A 21,768-nucleotide genomic window follows, 5' to 3' on the forward strand; every position below is an offset into this window, starting at 1 on the left:
CATTTTTACACAAGCACTGCACCAAGGTGTTCTGTCAGCTTATGTTAGCCCAATAAAGCAGCCAGTGCTGGCTTAGTTGGTTGGAGTGTATGTCAGAAAGCTGAAAGAGCGTATTAAAGCAGACACAATCTCCTTGACTCTCCGTGTTTGGATATAGTTTCCTCAGTGTGGCAGAGCTCTCCTCCCCCTGCCATGCAGTATTACTCTGACTGGGCGGAGTGAGAGCACCGCTGCAGAAAATGCACCTGTGGTTGCATGAATTATACAAGAAAGAAGGTCAATTGGGCACAGGGTGCATTTGCAGGTCTTGAAAGTCCTAAAATGTATAGACTTTTGAATTTTTCCAGACCTTGAAAAGTCTGAGAAAAATACTTAAGCTCATAGTAACTTTTTAGAGTCTGCACAACAGCATTTTAAGCAAATAAAAATTGATTTTGTTAGCTGGTTGCATGCATTTACTGGAGTGATATCCAAGCAAAGCTCATGTTACATGTTCCACTTTGAGGAGGACAGTCACGAAGTGTGGGATTCGACAGAGACACCATGATACGATATTATCACGATATTTACTGGAAAATACTGAGCGGTATTGGGAGTGAGCACTTGGCACCATCTAGTGGCCTGAAAGGTCAATAGATTTTTATATGCTAATCCACGAAAAGAGTGTGTTTTATTTGTAACTTTGCTTTAAAAAAAAAAATAAAAAAAATTGATACTTTGTGTCTCAAAAGTGATATAATATCACCACACAAAATATCGCAATATTTCACTGTATCGTTCGGGAAGTTATGTTCAGGAATGGAAAAGATTGTGAATTCTACATGCATGCATCTATCCATGTATTCATTCAGTCATGCTTTTATAGTTCTGACTGTGTCCTTGGTGAGACATGTTTGTGTGAAATGTGTGTACTTTTGGCAGTTACTGAAGAAAGAGGGGATGCAAGTGTCTTAAAAAACAAAAACAAACATGTTTTCTGGTTTTCAAGAAGAGCCTGAAGGTTTTATTTGGGGAAAAGGACAAGCTATTTGTCTGTAGTCTAAAACAGTTATGACTCAGAGTAAGTCATCGCTAGTCCAGCAAGTGTTTAGTTAGTTCATAACACTAACACTTAAAATATGTCAAAAAAAAAAAAGGTAAAATGCTCCATATACATTCAAATTGGCTGTTTTTTTACACTATAAGTCTATAGAAGCTTTATTTCAGCTGGTACTTTCACTGATTGGCTCTCTTTGTTTGCTCTTGGAAAACAAGTTATATGTTGAGGTCAGTCTGACTCCAAAGTGTTTACTTTAAAGTTTTTTTTTCCCAACACCATAAAACAGTGAAGGTTATGGCACTTTACCCTCAGGACCTAGTCATTCTCATTTAGAAGCACTTTATTACATTAGCCTTGAGCACACACACACACACACACAGACAGCACTAGCTATTGCAGCCATGTGGACATCAGGGACATTAAAACTGGCTACAGCTAGTTTCAACCGAAAACCTTTCACGGATTCTTTTGGTTTGCTCCAGCAACAGTGCGACAGAAGAGGTATTTCAGTGAGGTCAGTGCCATTTTGGACACGCTCTAGGTCATTTATGTTGATAACATATGATAAGATAAGAAGTTTATATTATAAAGTTACACTGACACTTTTGACCCAGAATCACTTTTATTTCTTCCCCTACATTTTGAACAGTTTTCCCAACATCCCACAAAATCACACCCGTTACTTGTCAAACAGTACGTTTTCTGAAAAACTAACCCATGTCATGCCGCAATGCTGTTTCTGCATCGTCTACTAACAGGTGTAGTGCAGCCCAAAATCAGGTTTACTGTCACCAAACTTCCCAGAAGATTTTCTGCTCAAGTTTTCCTCACTTTTTTTTTTTTTTATCAATGAGGTCATTTTAAATTCATCATCATTGGTGCTGATTTAATTTTAAGACATAATAATTTATTCATGCTTTTTTAGAAATGGAATTCATTAGGAGGGACCCACTTTAATGGAAGAATCATATGGCTTTTATTTCTGGAGGAATTGGGATGAATAATATTTGGGTCTTGTTAAAAGAAAGATAAGATATGGAAAGTATTATTTGCAAACATTTGGCTCAGATTGTATCAGTACTGTGTAATAATCCCTTAGATGCAGTACCGAAACCAAACACCAGAGAGCCCCTCCCCACTCTGCATTCTCAGGTTTGACAGGAGCTTTCAGTGCACATAAAGATTCAGGTCATCCTGTCTGACTGTCACCCTGCAGCGGTAAAGCATGACATAACACATGTGGCTGTTGCCTTATTCATTGGGTCACTTCAGAGATTCTGTGAGGGATTTAGGTTGTGCAGGTGCTGACCGGGCCTGTCGTGTCTCATAATCTTATATTACAATCCGAGCCAACAGCTGTTTGAGCAACAACAATGGCCTAAATATTATCTGATGCATTTGGGGGTAATAGTTTTTGCATTCCATTCCAACACACTAGCATGAAGTTAGTGAAGATGAACGAGACACAAAATACTGCACTGTCGGCGATTCAGTGCACACGAGGATCGTCTTGTGTTAAGTGTGTTAATTCTGCAGCCATTTGTATAGAGTTCAACAAACAGTGCAGTTTGTTCGTCCTTTGTCACGTGCAAACGACTTCCTCTGGGGAGCATCTGTGAGTCGATTGCCACTCTGGAGTCAATGAAGTTTATTCAAAGAAACAATTTGGCTACGGAATGCCCCTATAACCCCCTTAGTAGCTCATCACCATTTATATTAGACGCGCACTCTTGGACGGCACTTTGGCTGCAATCACCGCAAGGAGTTAGGACCGTGAAATTGTCCTCTCCAAATCCAGACAACGTTGTATCACTGCTTTTCCTCATTGTCAGTGTGTGTGTTTAAACTCGCTGCAGGGAGATGACCTGGTTTTCATCACAGGACATTTTTGTCTTTGTCGGTGAATGACAACACACCTTTAAATTGTTGGCTTAATGGCTATCACGCCCGACGTTCCTGTTAGCAGATGTCGTTGGGTTTTTTTTTATTTTTGATTCACATCTTCTACATCTTGCACACACCAAACGCACACATCTCCTTTGCGTGACGCTATACCGCCAACATAACCAGTGTTAATTTGGGTTTTTTCAATACAAAACCACCACAAAAGTGCATTACATCGTTGGTTTCAGTCTCAAAACAATAAGACTACAGAACCTTTCCCGCAATGGCCGATGAAAAGTCCATATTGAATAAAAAATAAAGTTGTCACCAGAAAGCATTAAAATCTCTAATATATATATATATAAAAATATGTAAGTAAAATAGGTTAATAGAATTATCATCATTAAGCAAAATAAAGGTATCTAAAATGTGTCCGTCAAATGACAATAATATCTATAAAAGCTTATGTTTAAATTTCAGAGTGTCTGTGTTCTTTTCAAGACATTGCTCCACAACCTCTCCATTTCTTTAGGAAAATAGATGGACGCACATCTGCTTTGGTTAGGGTTGCAATTAGTGTCTTCTGCTCTACAATAACAGTGCAGCACACTACAAGAAAAGAAATATATATGACAATTTAAAAAGCAATAAATACGAAAAAAAAAAAAATAAGTTATCTAAAACATTTCAAGTATCAAATATCCTGGGTTTTCACTGTTTGACAGTGTAAAGGACACTGAGCATCACCAACCATTATACAGATCTGCTGTAAAAGACCAAGAGCAAACAAATCCATCGTCTTCGTCTTACTGTTGTCTTACAGAAACTCTGCTGGTCATCTCGCCCTGAGCGTTTAAGATTTTAAAAGGTTGCAGAAAAACACAAATGTGTTCAACCTGATGACCTTTCCAGCATAAAACCCATGTTTTATGGTTATGCTTGAGGCAATTATATTATTATTTCCTTTTCCCAGCAGTGAGGTGTCTCTTGGTTACAGCCTCCAGCCTCCTTCTCTCAGCCTCCTCAGCTTTTCTCCTTTCTTCTTTTAGCTCCTTGTACCGCCACTTTGGGATCTGCAGCAGGTTTCCTCCTCCATCTTTGGCGCTACTTTTCCTTCGGATCTTTTCCGGTTCATAAGTTGGTGGCGGGGCCTTGGACACCCTGAGTCTGGGGATGCTGAAGCCCGGCCTGACGCTGCTCCTCCTCATCACCATGTGCACGGGCATGAGGCTGGTTCTTTGCAGCTCCATAGCTTCATGACAAGCCACAGTACCCAGGCTGGAGCTTCTGTGTCGAGACCTCAGGCTCTGGGTCTGGAGGCTGGCCCGGCGATCCACTGAGGTCTTGGCCACAAAAGTGACCCGAGAGTTCTGGAAGAGTTTGAGGTGGCTGTCCATCCTGTCCGGGTTGGCCGAGTGGAGCTCCTTGGCACGCTGCTGGCGGACGATCTCGGGTACTGCATAACGCCGTTTGCCCACGCCTGGGGGACTGTCAGGACACACCTGAAACAAAATCAACAGTCCTTCAATGTCAGGTTTTTCTCCTGACAAATATCAGTAGCACTGCAAAAGCAAAAACAGGCATCATTCCTGGTGTTTAATCTATGATAAAAAAGCATGGCTTAGTCTCCATTAGTGTTTTAATATGGAATTTATAATCTTGAATTAAACCTCTTATCAGATAGGAATTAATTATAAATAAATAAATAATTCCTTGCATGATTTGTATCCTTTCATTAAGACTAATCCTATGACAGCAGAAGAATAGTTTGATGACAAAATATACATTTATTTTTCTTTCCTTAGTTGTTTACTTGTACAGTATAAAGCCGCTGTGACAAACCTTTTTAGTCATTTGCATATTAACACAAGACACGCAGCATCAACTGTCAAACTTCAAGTCTGCGGAACAGGTTTTTTTTGCAAGACTATTTGGTTCCGCTCAAAAGTAAATATGCGAAGTATGTATAGATACCACAAGAGAAATAATGCAGACAATGTACTGATACTCTTATCTCAGCATATTTGTGGAACACTTGTTGTTTTATGCTGATTACTAAATATAAATAAGTAATGTAACCATAAGCTGGAGCTCCATTACTTACTGTTTGGCAGGCCACAGCGAGGAAAGGGCTTCTCATGGCCGTCGTTACAGAAACCATGTGGTCAATCACGCCCTCGTCCTCGGGGTTGGTGACATTAGCGATGCTGAAAACGTTTTTTATGGTGTCAGACAGGCGCTTCAGACAGCCACGAGACTCCTGGGCTTTGACGACTAGTGAAGCCAGCCGGGGCCACTCTAGACTGGGGGAGCAAGTTTGACGTAAAATAGTCACAGTGACACGCTCACATGCTCATTTTATGCACTGCTATTAGTATTTTCCAAATGAAAACAACTGATATTACAGCTGTTGAACTTCCATTATCCTCTGTTGAAATACAATTGAAAATGTGGCAACATAGGGATTAAAGGGTTGAGTTACTGCACATGATAAACATAGATCAACAAGTAAGTATGTTAACCTGTATGTATCACGGTACTGGTGGGGACAGGGTCGTTCCATCAAGCGTGTCATCACCCAGGCAGTTTCATAACGGCCCGTAAATAGGGCCCACTCCCTTGCAGTCAAATGTCGCCCGCAGTCTCTCGCATTTAGGGAAGCACCTGGTAGACAGAGCGGGTGGATACATTAAGTGATGAGGTGACGATGCTGACCACCACAACTCCACATGAGCCAAAATATGCTCTGTAATTAAATAAAATATGTCTACATGTCAAAGTTACCACTTATAGGACAACAAACATTTGCATAAACACTGGTCATTATTCAAGTAGTCTAGAGCCTGGGGGCGGGGGGGTTGGCCAATCTCTGGGGCAGAAGTCGCCGAGGTGGAACCCCAGGGGTGGACGAGATCCGCTGTAACATCAAGACTATGGATGTTGTGGGGCTGTCTTGGCTGACCCACCTCTGCAACACTGCGTGGTCATCGGGGGCAGTGCGTGTGGGGCGGCAGTCTGGGATGGTGGTTCCCATCTTTAAGAAAGTGGACCAGAGGGTGTGTACCAACTATCGGGGGATCACGCTCCTCAGCCTCCCTGGAAAGGTCTACTCCTGGAGAGGAGGGTCCGGTCGTTTGTTGAACTTCAGATTGAGGAGGAGCTTATGCCCTTATGCCCGTGTCCCCAGGGGTATCCTGTGGGGGTGCTCCTGGAGGCCTCCCTGGTCAGGTGTTACGGGCATGTCCTTCTGGGAGGAGACCTCGGGCCAACCCAGGATACGCTGGTTATATATCTTGACTGGCCTGGGAACGCCTTGGGCTCTCCCCGGAGAAATTGGTAGAACTGGCTGGGGAGAGGGCGGTCTGGGCTTCCCTGCTAAGGGTGACGCCCCCGCAACCCAGTCCCATATAAGCAGAAGATAACGGAATCTGCTTCTAGAATCTAGCCAGTAGTTTGTGAAATCTTGACACTCAAACTTTGGATACATTATTTTAATGGTGTACATGAAATCCTCACCTGCCATCATGATTGAGCGCACACAATCCACCCTGCCCTGCATGGCTGCTTTCATCAGTGCAGTGAAGCCGTGACAGTTTCTCCTCTCTATGTCCAACCCAGAGAAGTAGTTCAGCAAGTAGTTGGTGATTGTTATGTGGCCTTGAAAAAGCAAATAAAAGGGAGAAGTTACTGTGATTCACATTTCACAGTCTGTAAGCAGTGTGTTGGCTTTATAATAGACCTGCTAAACACTCATTCACGCCTGTTTGCTATATTTTAGACAGATCCACGTCAGTATAACCGCTCCTTATTCACTTGGAGTATTTTTTTTATATATTCAACTGTGTGTTAGCATTAGTTTCATTCTGTGTGTGTGTGTGTGTGTGTGTGTGTGTGTGTGTGTCAGTATTTCATCACTACCATTAATGGCCGGTGTAAATGTTTATGTGACCCTGTGGTTTGTCCATCTCTTACCAGCTTGAGCAGCAGTGATGAGAGCAGTGTTTCCTTCACTGTCCTGCCAGTTGACATCCAGATATGGACACTGTGACAGCGCTATGACCACGTCCACGTATCCTTGGTAACACGCAACCAACAGCCCGATCTTATATTTAAAAGAAAGAAAACATGACAGAAAATACAGTTAGAATTATGAGGAAAAGGTTAGAGGAAGTTTAGGGAAAAGGGAAAAAATGTGTTTTGCTCTTTTTTTGCTACAAAGGTCATATCTGTGATTATGCCTGACATAAACACCTTGAATTTGTCTCTCCATTTGTTGTATACTTTTGTATGTGTTTCTGTGTTTATTACAATTTTAGGCTCTTTTCTGGCATAAACACTGACCTTGTAAGGACCAGTCGTCCCCATGGAGACGGAAACCTATTTCATAAACTAATTTCTGAGGAACTGGTTACGTTTAGGGCTAAGATTTGAATTGTGGTTTGGTTAAGGTTAGAGTTGGGCATTAACTGGTTGTGGTTAAGTCTTTGTTTAGGCTCTACAAATAAATGGGAGTCAGTGCAAGTCTTTAAAAGGATAACTGCACAAACCTGTGTGTGTGTGTGTGTGTGTGTGTGTGTGTGTGTGTGTCGGCAAATGTGTAAATGTTTGTCTGTGAATGTGACTGAAAATTTGCATTGACATTGAATTAGTTCCAGAAGGTGCACACACTAGCCAAAACAAACACGTTTACAAACACAGGGAGGAGAGAAGAGGCAGAACAACAACAACAACAACAACAACAACAACAACAGTTCTAAACTGACACATATAACATTATCATGCACAGAAACACATATTTTTACTCATTGTGTAAGTGTATGAATGGTTAATTCATGTTTTCCCCCAAAACATGTTTTCACATTAAATAAAATTTAATGTTATTTTATTTTGTTCCTCTTCCAGTTTCTACATGACAAAGGTTCGTATTATAAGCTTAAGAAAAAGCTTGTGTTTAACGGGACAGGTACATCATTTGGTTAGTTGCTTTTTAAACTTAATCTTAATATAATATAGTCCGGTTATAGACAGAGATCCACAATGTAAGTCACAGGTGTCTTGGTTAATCAGGAGTTAGTGGACGCACCTGTGTTCTCCCACAGCTGAGGGCAATCAGCCTGACTGTGAGGTTACATAGGCAGGCTGGAGATTCCGTGCACAGTTGATTTTTGTGTCCTGAGAGATTTTCTGTTTTCAATGAAGTCTGAGTTGTTTACATTTGGAACATGGGCTTCTTACGCGCCATGTATTTTCTTTCCCTCCCTGTCCAGTGTCTCCCACATGGCTATCATTCAGATCAAATCAGTTGGGTGGCTGCGGGGAGTTTTTCTTTCCCCACTGCCACTCTTTAGAAAACCTGACAGCCCATTTGTTGCAGTGTTTCGTCAGTTTCTCAAACCGTGACTCTGACCTTCAGGTTTTGTTTTCTGGAGAAATGTAACAGCCCATTAAGATACCAAGTGGCCGTGCTTCTGCGATAACACCATTGGCTATTTGACGTGACTAGCGAAAGCCACATTAGCTTTAACTGAAAACTGAAGTTGCAACAAAATTGAACAAACAATGACACACACACACACACACACACACACACACACCAACTATTAATTGGCAAACCAGCAGACCCAAATGGGACTTTTAATTAGTGCTTTAATGAAGCCAAGTGTGCTGCAAATGACAAGCAGTCAGACCAACTCATGTCAAGACAGGCATAGACACTGCACGCATCAGCTGCAAGATAAACACCTATGTATTCTACTGAGAGTAGTCAACAAATACTCCAGGCATTTTCATTCTGATCGTGTGTCCTCAATAAGGGGGAGACTTCATGCTGCACTCTCTTTAATAACGTGTTTCCATTGTGTGGAATTGAATAAAATATAGAATCCAATTCAGTGGGTAGAACACTTTTACAAGACACGGGAGCTGAAAGGCTGTGTCGTGCTTTAGCTGCGGAAGAAACAGAACACATCAAACTATCACCTTTCCATTGCTGTGACAATCTGATTGATGTGACTGCAGGATATGTCAAAGTATAAATGGGGCAGTGGCAAACATGGCAAGTGGTGTTGAAGCCAAAAATAGATATCAATTAGGTGACATAATGAATTTTGACGTTGCCTGGTTGCCTTCATCTTTACATTTGCTGCCCATAGAGCGGAGGTCAGATTATTGTGATGTAGACAAGATCAAACCTGGGATTTTTTATGGGTAATATAGTTATTTGACATTATTTGAATATGTATGAATAGTTAAAAATCTGATTTTCCCTTTGTGTATTTATGACTTAAGTAAAATGGTGCAATTTGTTCCACGTTTAATATTCCTTGAGCTTCCGTGAACCTGCACCTGAGACATTATGTTCTCCTCATACAAGCATTTATCTGATGTACTTGTGGCTATGTAACTCTTGACAGGGATTTTCAGTCACGGTTTCAGAGCACACTGTGTTACTCAACTCGACTTCACTGGCGTGAATGTGATCAAACGTTCTGTCTCACTGACATGAATAAATATAATAATGGGTAGGAATGGTACAGAGAGTGCCTGGAGGTTTAAACAAGTTCACAAAGTTTGTGCCAACCTCCCACATATACACACACACACACACAATCTGACAATATGTGAAATTATAAGGGTGCAAAATAGATCTTTAAGTAAAACCTCAGGCAAAGTACCTTCAGTTCAGTTAATAGATCTTATATGAAGACTGTACAATTACTTTCACACCTATTACCAACATGTTATAGGCTGATAAATCCTGTTATTTTGAATAGTAGCATTTTATTTCTTAAAATGTGCCTCTTAAAAGCAAGCTATACAACATTTTTTTTTCAACTATATCTAACCTAATTATTGATATCAAATACTAATTCATTTTATTATTAATTCCAAGGCAAAGGGAATTTTTTCTGATTTACCCGGGAATTTGAAAAAACTCTGCGTGTTTGCACTGAAATTATACCTACAGAAAAAACTTTCCCTTCATCCAAAACTTTCCCAAAAGGAAGTACCTACTCCTGACTAGTGACTTTTCAGATTACCAGGAACTCTAGAGGGGGCGGGACTTACGACAAGTAGACGAACAATGAGATGCAGGCTCTTTTCAGCGTATTTATATTTGAGACTTCGAGTAGTTTTCTGAAATTTTGAGGTGTGGTGGAAACGCAAACCACACAGATTTCAGATACAGAATTCTTTTCCCCAGCCAAATCATTTCCTTCTCATAAAAGTTCCTGGAAATGTTGGTAGCAAAGTGGCTATTGATGCCCACATATAATACAATGCATATATTATGCTTTGATGGAAGTGAGAGCCAAAATTGCAGTTTGAGTGTAGCCTAACACTTGTTTGTACACTGTATATTTTAGCCTTACTGTAGGAGCTGAGCTGGAAATAACAAAATCAAATAAAAAAAATACACAATCTTGCCAGAAATCCATGCCATATGCATGAACGCAGCCAAAATAATCAAAAAAACGTGCAATGTGCACAACAGTCCCTAGGGGTTCTGGCTCCATCAAGCCTGACTCAGGCAGCTGTAGGTGCAGTCACGTTGATGTAACTCTGTAAGAGTTTTAAGGGGAAAAGGTGGAGAGAGAGGTCTGTCAGTGGAGTAACAGGATGATTTGTCTCGAAGAAATTCACTTACTATCGCACCACTCCAGATCGCTCTATCTGGTTGAACCTAGACTTTTTTTCCTCCCTCACTCTCTCTGTCTCACATGCTTTCATGCACATTCTTGGCAAACCTCCAGTCTTGCTGTGATGTACTGTAGAAGCATGCCCTGCAGCATGTCTGGGGCAATTTCTTCACACAATGTCCTATTTTTTTCTGCAAACATGTACAAACACATGCATACACACACAAGCATTATGGATACACAGTCACTGTCCTCTGATTTTGACACAGTAAGTAGTGAAATACACGCACGGCAACTGCAGAGAACACATTGAATTGGAGGGGAGGGGGTGAGGGGGCAACAGCACTGCAGAATGTTATGCACTCAGTGAAAATCTCAGGGGCTAAATGGATAAAAATATCAACACTAGTGCTTCAACAACCGCGTAACAATCGAGAGAACTCCCAGGAATGGATGAGTGTGTGAAAACGTAGATACAGTACAAAGTACAGGGAAATTTTGACCGTGAGACTGTAATCCTTACCATTGTGGGGATTATGTCATTTGTCTATACAGTGGGGAAAAAAATAGATTAAGACAAGTATGACATACTGATACTGACATAACCGCATACAATAAGTATGGAAAATGTAACTACATGGTTGCATAACTGTTGGTTGGTTGTCACCGGGATGCAGAGCTAGAGTTCAGTAGGGTGACAGCTGCAGGAAAGAAGCTTCCTCTGAACCTGCTGGTTTAGGTGCGGAGAGACCTGTAACGCCTCCCGGAGGGGAGTGGGGTGAACAGTCTGTGGTTCACCCCTGCCTTCATTGTCTGCCTCAGCTTCACAGCGCCTTGTCTCACTCACAGTGCTGTGTGAGTGAGAGGGGGAGTGGCTACAGAAGAGCTTTAACTGATATATTTAACGATATCTTTTGCATTACTTATCCAAACAACGTCAAACTTGGCACTACACTTACTCGTGCCTGTAGCGAGACATCGTCAAGTCAAGTTTGAAATCAATCGGACCATCGGTTTGAGAGATATGCGAATAACACACACAGACAGACATTCCGGGAATTTATAGATAGATGCCAAGTATCCATTTTGTTTCCTGAAGCTGTGATGTACCCTTTCAAAACATTCTACATTTGGAAGTAAACATCTGGCCTTTTTTTTTTTTTGGTTCTTTTAAAGCCCAATGATTAACTGACTAGTTCCTGCAATTGTTTTCCTCCTGTCCTACAGTAATGCTGATGGTGTCAAATGTCCACTAATGACTCCTGTTTTTTTAATATTTCAGACGATTATTTCAATGTCCAGTTGCCTTTGATCTCTATGATACATAATAGTTAATTATTTGAATTTAAAGTGATGACTGGTAGCAGTTCACAGCCACTCCATTACTGGAGGGATAGCTTTATTGAACAAAAATATTGTGCAATTTAATGCCATAAGGGATCTATATGGTATGCATTAGGTATCTGCAAATATTGGCTTTAAAAACACACCAAACACACCAAGATCTGCCAATATCGGCAACAAATCCAATATCCTGCATCATTATAATTCCTTATAAAACTATAATAATTTGAATTTGCTGTCAAGGAGCTCTAAGGCAGTCTGCATACATATGCACACAAACACAGAGTCAAGAATTATGTCAACTTATTATTTAACCGTCTTGACACATAAACACAAAGACATTTACAAACACACACATAAGGCATACTTGGTCGGTAATCTGGGGGATATCCAGAGCCAGCAATAGAAAGGCTTAGCCTTATCAGTGATCGAGACACAAAGAGAGGGGGAGGAAGAGACAGAGAGAGAGAGAGAGAGAGACACACACACAACTGTGTATTTACAGTTCATGTGAGAATGATGTAATTATTGGCTCCAACAACAATAACACAATATCCACTGTAACCTCCTAAAAATAACCTGTAAATGATCGACTATGATATCAGTCGCGTCTTATTTGAATTATCGCCATCATAAGCAGACAAAACGATCCGATGATAAGATTAACTGATTAACTTTAGTTGGCGCTTAAATGAAAGTTACTTTAAATTGCTCATAATCAATACAGATTTTAAAATGGACACAACTAATTAGATGCTAGCTTTTGCTCATTCTTGTCCACAAACATGGCATTGTTTTTAAGTAATGCCTTCACATACAAGTACCCCCCTCCAAAAAAAATCCATCCATCTTCTTCCACTTTATCCTCCACATGAGGGTCGCGGGGGGAGCACTGTTTTAAAGGACTCCCAAAACGCCACTTCCATGTGACTAAAAGCCTAATCTCTGTGGGACTTTTCCCTAGTTAAATAAATATTTAACAAATAAAAAGTTTACATTCCTTTTATATTTTATCATACACTTTTGTGTTCAAATGTAAAGTGGCTTCAATCACATCAGTGAAAGCATCAGTGACGGAAACTGCACACTGGGCCATGTTTCTGTCAATACCCTCCCGTGTTATGTGTCTTTCTGTCTGCAGCTGGACATTCACATGGCCGTGTCAAATCAGATGTGTATGACCGTCGCTTTGATTTTTCCACCTATCTATATTTGCTAGCAGCAGCATCACGCTTGCAACCGCGCGCGGTGCCAAAAAACGCCATGTCTTCCCTCCGAGAGCCCTTCGCTTAGTCCGGTTTGCCTGCTGACGATCTGTGTCAGACATCCTTGTTGCTCGCCAGACGCTCTGTTGTCGACTTTGTCGCACGCTGTTTTGACGGGCATGGCTGACGCATACTGTGTCTGTGGTTTGTCAACCTATTTGCATGCATGAGCATGTGTGGGTGCGTGTGTGTGCTGCAGGTATTACTCGTGTTGTGGGGACATAAATCTGTTGGTACAGTCACATTATGGGGACGTGTCTTCTTTATAGGAACAAAAAGCAAGTCCCCCATAAATGACTGCATTTTAAGACGAAGACATGAGGTACGGTTAGGGATGAGGTTGAGGTTAGAGTTAGGCCAGTAGTAGTTATAGTTAAGGTTAGAGAAAGTCTCCAGTCAATACAATGTGCTGTGAAGTCATGGAAACCAGACATTGTGTGTGTGGCACATGGCCTCATTTAAGTTGATTGGATTCTGTGTGTGTCTATCAGGGTGTGTGTGTGTGTGTGTGTATGCATGTATTGAGTTTTCATGTAAGCATGACAGCTTCTGCACTCAATTTGGGACACACACACAGTGTCCTAAACAGGGTCAGAGGTATCAGAGGACACCATTATGAGTTTAATTCAGTCCATACTCCATATTTTAGGACAAGCATAATCTAATGCATCACAGCCACTATTAGAGTCACAACACTGACATTATTCCGACATTACTGTATAAATGTATGTACTATGATGTGATCGAGGAGAATTTAATACAGTATGAACACGTTTTTACTACATTTATTAATAATAATACCATCTTTTGTTAACACCATGAACACACGGAAAAAAAGTTGAGGAAATTAGATAATTCTAATTCAGGCTGACAATGAAAGTATTTAAATATCTCAAATTGTTTCTCCAATGTAAGAATGCAATACGGATACATATTGAACTCTTGCTACATTGCTACAAAGTTATGTCTGCAGAGGACTCAAACGTCTGCACCTAGTGGTGGATTTGTTTTAAGACGAAGGAGAATATTGGTCTTTACGTTGTGTTTCACATATTTCTAGCCCGAATTAAACACATTTAAAACTGACAACACATACAGTGTTTGTTTTTTCCTTTCTCCTCCATGATTAACAAAAGCTCCCTATAAAATGCTGACAAGAGACAGGGCAAATAATGAACACAAGTCTTACCTGTAACACCCCTCTTTGTCTTCCACATCACATTGTCAGGCTGTCTCAGCTATATTCGGACATTTCAGGATGTGAAACACACACACAAACTGAAACTAATGAGCTCTGCAGATTTATTGCGACATGTTTCCACTGGATGTGTTGTTTAACCTATATTGTGTCTGTGTTTAATGTACACAACCCCTGAGGTCAGAAAACGTTGAGCACACATCCTGGTTATCTACAGAAACACATCGGTGTAATCTTTTGCACATATCACTGCTGCACATACATACAAACACACACACACACACACACACACACTGTATGCAAACATTTGTTGTGGGATGCTCAACGAATTCATTATAGAGCCTTCATCTCACTCTTTTTGATTTTGTGATTAGTGTGTGTGCGTGTGTGTGTTTTGTAGGGATGGGAATCGGTATCGGTTAGTATCGGTATCGGACCAAAATCACGAGATCGGATATCATATATGCCGCATGTTTCACTATGCACAGACTGTAAAAGGCATTTTAGCTGAGTCATGTATGACAACAATGTTTGTTACACAGTTGGAGAATTGTGTCTTTGAAATGATTCGGCATGAATGTGTTGTTAATGGCTTCATAGTTCATAAATGGTCTAAAATGACTGTATCAAACTGACATTGGCAGAGACTCGAGTTTGGCCAATCTTTCCTACTTAGACACAGATTTACACACACACTGCACATACTGTATATGCTGTCTAATGAAAATGCCTGAAAACACAGACGATCAGTCGTTGCATTCCAATGATGTCACACCACTCTCGTCTTGCCTCATGAGCTCATCAGTGATCACATGCAGTTACAGTACACACTGAGACATATGAAGTGGTGAGAGAGAGGTGTGTTTGCAGAGAAGAGTGGATGAAATGGAAGAAGAGACAAAGACAGGCGGGGGCGGCCTCGAGGTCAGTGATGTTCGGTGTCAGAAATATGCTGTCGCCAAAGGCAGAATTACTGTTTTGCAACTTTATATCTGTGTGCCTGCCTGAGCGTATGGGCAAACTTACTTTATAAACTTTCTCTGGATAAGGAAAGAAATAATTCTGACACACTTAGTTACAACACCAACACAATAAGATATGATTCAGCCTCGACCTCAGTGTCGGCTTATTCATAATACTGTCCAATTGAATAAAGACTAGTCCAGCATTCCACACTTGCTTTATCTACAAGGTATAAATGGATACTCATTGTGTGTACTGTACATTGATATGTTTAAGAAAGCAGTAATTGTTTTTAAACCAGTATATATAGTGAAATTGGTAAGATTCTATTATACAACCTGTATGTGTGGTCTAATATAGTGCAAAAGAAGCTACTCCATCACTGTTTCTGTCACTGTCACACATTTTCATGTTACCCAAACCAGGGAAGGAAAATATGCACACATGACCACACACACACACACACACACAGATTCCCACTCATACAGAGCACTGTTTGTTCTGCTGACTGACTCCCAGCAAATTTGTTTTTAAAGAGTTTGCGCTGGCTCTTTCTCCAAAAACTGAGATAGGCCATCACACAAACACTGTACAAAGAAAACACTTGTGTAGTGTGAAGACTTATAAATAAAGAATGCACAGTCGCCAAAAACTATTTCAGAATAAAAGCACATCTAATATTTAAAGCAACACAGTATGAAAGTGTCTATTCACTGCAATCTCCTTCTTGAGTAAACATCGTATAATTTTTTTTGTGTTGTTAACTGCTAACATTCATTGAGGCTGACCAATGTATATTCATAATGCGACGTACAGAGGTCAGACCAGATACTTTCACAAGGTCTGGAAATAAGTAAGCGCTAATCACAAGCTGAGCTTTAATTATTCCAATGCCTAATGATGGTGAGGCTTCTAATCTGAACTTGTTACACTGAGGGGCACGAATAAAGGACTTCAGCTGCAATGTGTCCCGATGTCTTTTATCTTTTATGCAAAGCACTTTAAAATTGCCTTGCTGTTGCCTCTTTGTGAGTGCAGTGTAATAAAATAAAAATAGATTATCATGCATCATCAGTGTCGTGAATTTCCATTATAGAGATAAAGGTGAATGGGGAGAGTTGTTCAAATTTCACGCAAGTGACCTGAAAATCTGTCGAGATTGACTTATTTTAAAGTTCTATAAGGGGGAGCCTGCATCTTTAAACTCCACACTACTGTACCAGTAATAACAATAGTTCATCTGCTTCCTCTGGATCTGTAAGCCGGGCAACATTTGCATAAATATGTAAACATTTCCAGAAAGCTTAGGGATACAAAATAGATACAAACTGTATGTGCCAACATGAAGGTAGAGAATGAACAGAAAGCTCTACCAGAAATAAAAATAACAATAATCAGTCCATTGTGAAGGAATTAGTGAATCTACTGGTGAGACTAAAAGCTAAAAACAAAAGGAGGAATCCCTCTCTTCCCAAATGCTTAAGTGATGGTGGCCTTCATACAAGAAAGAAAGGTTTTTGTTGAGAACATAGCGACCATTAAGATGCATTATTCATATATATATTCATATATATATATATATATTCATATATATATGAATATATATATATGAATAATGCATCTTAATGCTAAATTAAAATGTTAGCAGTTAACAACACAAAAAAAATTATACGATACCATATGCTTGCAACTGTAGGTTACTTCTTTGTCGTTTTCCTGACTATTAACTCTATACTGCCCCTATGATTTCTGGTGGTATTGCTCCGTTTCGTCCGTCATCGTGCACCAAACAGGGGAGCGCACGATGACGCAAAGAACGCAAAGTTCTCCATCGCTGTCTTTTGTATAAATGGGCCTTAAGGGTTGAGGGTGTCACTTGTTTGTGATGTTGGGTTATATAAATAAAATTGACCTGCCAGTATTTGCATGGTAAACACTAAACACACACTCTGGCTGGGTGAGTACAGTACAAAGGCTTACTCTAATGATACGAAAACCAATTACTATTAGTTTTAGAGCAATTAATAGGGCCGAGCGACAAATAACAGGGGGGTGAAACGGCTCCTGGCACAAATCTGTGCAAGAAACCTATTGTTATCCTTCAGATTATTATTATATCTGTGGCTTTGCAGTCATTTTTGAGGGGGTTAACATGCATAAAAACTCTTGCATGGAGGTCAAGTCTGGCGAGAATGAGATATCGGCATCGTTCCCGGACCTGTGCGTTGCTCAAGGGCTCCATAGCACCCCCATATGTTGAAAACAGAGGCATACATTTTCCACTGAATTTCCCGGAACTTGGTGGAAAGATGTTATCGACCAAGACGAACAAAAGAGTCGACCACAACATGGCCTCAACTCAACAGGAAGTCGGCCACTTTGAATTGTGGCATCCATTTTGCCAATTTGCACCCTTTTCAAAGAAAATTATGATTAATACATTTAAGTTTGGCCAGTGAACCCTCACATGTTTCACTCTGAACTGGATCACCAATAACATGAGTTTAAATGAATTTAAAGTAATTCTTGTTCAAAGTTTCACATCATTCCCTGCTCACCCTGTGGTTCCTGTCCGTCTCCTTGACCTCCTCCTCCTTGACTCCGTGCCGCATCATTAACCGGACAATAGCCGCGTTGTTGGTGCAACACGCCTGGAAAAACGACAGAGGCTCGGGGCTTTCCGGGGATGGAGTGCGCTCCGAGTCCGCAAACGCGTCGTCCGGCGGGTAGAAGGAGTCGTCCGACACGATGCTCCGACACTCATCTAAGTCCTCCAGGTCAACTTCTTCAAACTCCTCGTCCTCCTCTCCATCACGCTCTGTGCACGAGTCCAAGTAAAACTCATCGTCAGAGCGGGAGAGCGGCTCTTCCGCTATGATCGGGTGGATTTGGGCGACGTTTTCCCCGACTTTCTGCTGCTGCAGCTGGAGCTGCTTGAGTCGGACCATCGAGGCGCCTCCTCCATCCCTGTCGTCCGTAATCAGCACCATCTAACCCCCAGGAACTAGGGCACTGTCCTCCGGGGCAGAGTGCAGCCTGACACGGGGGACGCAGACATGGGACTCGCGGTCTCTTTCCAAACACCAGACTCTCGTGGATAAAAAAAAACAAACAAAACTAAACAAAAACTAAACTCTCACATCGTCCGCCAGAGCCTTAATGACACGAACTCTTTAACCTCTGGTGCCTCATGTAGTCCGGCATGTCGCGCGGGCAGTTCGCGGTCATCTTCGTGGACCTGTTGACATGAGTGCGCCCACCTGAGCCGCGAAAGTCCCGCTCAGTGAGAGTCGCTGCCTCCTCATCCGGTTACAAGACACGTGCATGAACATAGAAGACAGAAAGTAAAAGCAGGACGCACAGACGCTCCATGTGGGCAGAAGCCTGCTAACCTATAGTTGTCTAAGCCGATTAAAAGCGACTGGGACCGGCCTCTCTCTCTCTCTCTCTCTCTCTCTCTCTCTCCCTCTCTCTCTTCTAAGAGATTATTCTCTCTCACACACACACTTTACAGTAATCTCTCTCTCTCTCTTTCCACTATGAACCATTAATATTTATAGAATATAAATGTATGAATAGACTATATGTTTTATTTAGTCTTTTATTATCATAATGTCTCCCTGACACATGTCATTATGTTGTGTCTGACTTTGTTAAAGGTATAGTTCAGGATGTTTTGGGGTTTTTTGTTGTTGTTGTTGTCTACAGCAGGGGTCTGCAATTAAATTTGGCCTAAGGACAATTTATAATTTCTAAGCAACTGAACACCAGGCTAAAACATCAAATCTTCATCTTTTTCATTCGATCTTGGACAAAAATGGCAAATTTAAGAAATATGTTGGTTTAAAAGACTGTTATAGTCTTAAAACTGCTTTTATGCTCAGTGAAAATAGATGTTCTTCTTTATTATTAAACACCTTATTAATAACAAATGATACACACATTGACTTATCTTCTATCTTCACTTACAACTTGCAATGCATGTCATATAAAAAATAATATATAGAATAAATATTGTGAAAAAATATTAATTGACAGAGGCAGTATTCATTAAGTTTCTGCTAAAGTACAGTATGTCAACTTTCACTAATCAGTAATAATTGGCCATTGAATCAAATGATATTTGGCTGATTTCAATTATTGAAAAAGGAAGCAATCAGTCTGATTAATTTACTGTTATTTTAAATTATTCTAATGTGTTTTTATTGCAGTTTTAGGTCTTGTTCTTAGTGTAATCAGTGTCTTATCGTATTAATAATTGGTGAGACAAAGACAAGTTTCCTCCCCGGTGGACAATAAAGATATTATTTTCTAGTTTGTATTGTAGTATTCGTTTTTTACTAGTAGTAGTAAACTAGTGACATTTTCTTCTTTCTTTAATTTATATATTTGGAAAACAGTAGAACAAAAGTTCACATTTGAATGAACATTTGTACATAACCAAATACTAACCTTGATAGACATGGATTGAGACTGTGTTATGTTGGTTGCTTTCGTGCGTGTATGTATCAGTGTGACATATCGTCAAGATTTAAAGTTCAAGAATAGACTAATAGTGTGAGTGTGAGGTGATCTGCCGGGATCAGGTGGCACTGCAACGTCTTACAGATACGAAGGATCTCTGTATGTGAGCTGGAGAATGAATTCTGGATTTTACACGGGCCACTGCAGAGATGCCAACACTAAATAGGACATTCTGATAAGTAGTCATTATTATTATTAGTTAGTGATTGTAGAGGTGACTAACAATGTACTGTAACAGCCAGATATATTCTACATAATGATCCCTTTTCTCTCAGTAATTAATAACATCGCTTTGCTGACATCAGCTGTAATGAAAAAAAAAAATTGCCCCAGTGTGTGTGCCATTATTATACAGACACAATAACAAAGACATGGTGGATAATAACCGTACCCATAATCTGCCATATTACGTCTCGTTAAAAGATAAATACTGTATGGTAAATTAGAGTTTAGGTTAAAGTGGAAATCCTCTTTTCACTCATTCATTAATGTCTTCACTCTCTCATGAATGACTTATGTTGTAAAGTAATATTGCTTGGCAACGAACTGGTGTTTTAGGGCGATAAGAGGAAATAACTGGAGTCGGTTAAACTGAGAAACCTGACGTTACCTCAGCACTTGCCATCAATCAGTAATACATAAGAGCTGCGTTATGAAACCATTAGTGCGTTATCTCACACTGTGAGTGGCATTAGTGAGCTGTAATTAGTCCGAGAAACAAAATGAAGGAAATTATTAATACATATGAGGAACATTATGAACGTGTTCCTGTTGCACAGCTGCTGGTGGTTTGTAGTTCATGTTCATTCAAGGACTCTTGAGCCTCGATCCCAAAAGACGAGCTGCTGCAGAGCAAGTTGTTGTGCTTTGTATTTAAGTGTAAGGCGGGAAGAAACATTACATTGACTTTGATGCGGACGGATTCATATTCTGTCATTTGCACATGTAGCCGTGCTAGACTAAGACGAACTGTAAATAGCACAACATCATTACTTGAAGGGCCAATTGTATGGGCTCAATCTGGCCTCGGAGCAAGATCTAAATCCCTCGGACAGATAATCATACAGAGCTGACCGGAGCCCTTCTGTAAATGTGTGTCATGTAAATGTTGAGATTTGCTCGGTCCATGGCTCAGTCCAAGTTCAAAGCTCTGACAAAAACTGTGAGATGTGAAAAACTGAGTTGTTGTGGCACATTAATTTGGGGCGGGGGGGCAGGGTTGGTATGGTTGCTGTTGCCATCTCTTCATTTGTTTTAGTTAGAAGAGTAATCACATATTGTAATCTGACACCCTCTCTCTTACAGTTGACCATACAAAGTTCACAGGCGGGATAAAATGGGTAATCTGGGTGACAGTAATAGTACAAATTATACTGTACCTACTAAAATAAATTTGTTCTTTTCACACCACAAATCTGCAACAATCATTTCCAAGCATGTGTAAGAGGAAGGATACAGTTACTGATAACTCTCTTTGTAACTTCTGTAAAACATCAGCAAACATGCTTATGTCAGACACAACAAGGAACCAGGTCAAGAATGGCTCACTATAGACAAGCAGTCGTTGGGTACGTGGAAAAACTGTGTCACAGACCCGATGACTAGTTACTTTAAAAAAAGGGACGAGCTTCTGCAGCTTCTGCAGCTCACAAAAACACGTTTTCGTTCTCTTACATGCCTGCATCCCAAATAAACCTCATGAGTGCAGCACAACTTTGCTGCTGGTACGTTTAAACAGACTCCCCTCATTCATTCATTCATTCATTCATTCAATTTATTTATTCCAACTTAAAAACCACAAACATCCATAACACTCCATCACACCATGGCCTCCTCCATGGCATACCTGGAGCGGGAGTGCTGCACAAAGATCGTCTCTGTGTCTCCTCTTGACTCAAGGACTGAACTGTT

The 21,768-nt window shown here is 40.6% G+C and overlaps 1 protein-coding gene across 1 annotated transcript; it reads right to left on the reverse strand.

The window, feature by feature from the left end:
* Window positions 1–972: 972 nt before the first annotated feature.
* On the reverse strand, window positions 973–18,763 carry ankrd33ba (ankyrin repeat domain 33ba). Its single transcript, XM_044022595.1, has 6 exons — window positions 17,892–18,763; window positions 6,896–7,025; window positions 6,440–6,580; window positions 5,446–5,587; window positions 5,028–5,226; window positions 973–4,425 (listed from the first exon to the last, which is right to left on the reverse strand). Exons 1-6 carry the CDS (start codon window positions 18,321–18,323, stop codon window positions 3,880–3,882), a joined length of 1,590 nt encoding a protein of 529 aa, XP_043878530.1. The 5' UTR covers window positions 18,324–18,763; the 3' UTR covers window positions 973–3,879.
* Window positions 18,764–21,768: the final 3,005 nt, after the last annotated feature.

This window comes from Solea senegalensis, linkage group LG1 (assembly GCF_019176455.1).
Source record: "Solea senegalensis isolate Sse05_10M linkage group LG1, IFAPA_SoseM_1, whole genome shotgun sequence".
Taxonomy (NCBI): domain Eukaryota; kingdom Metazoa; phylum Chordata; class Actinopteri; order Pleuronectiformes; family Soleidae; genus Solea; species Solea senegalensis.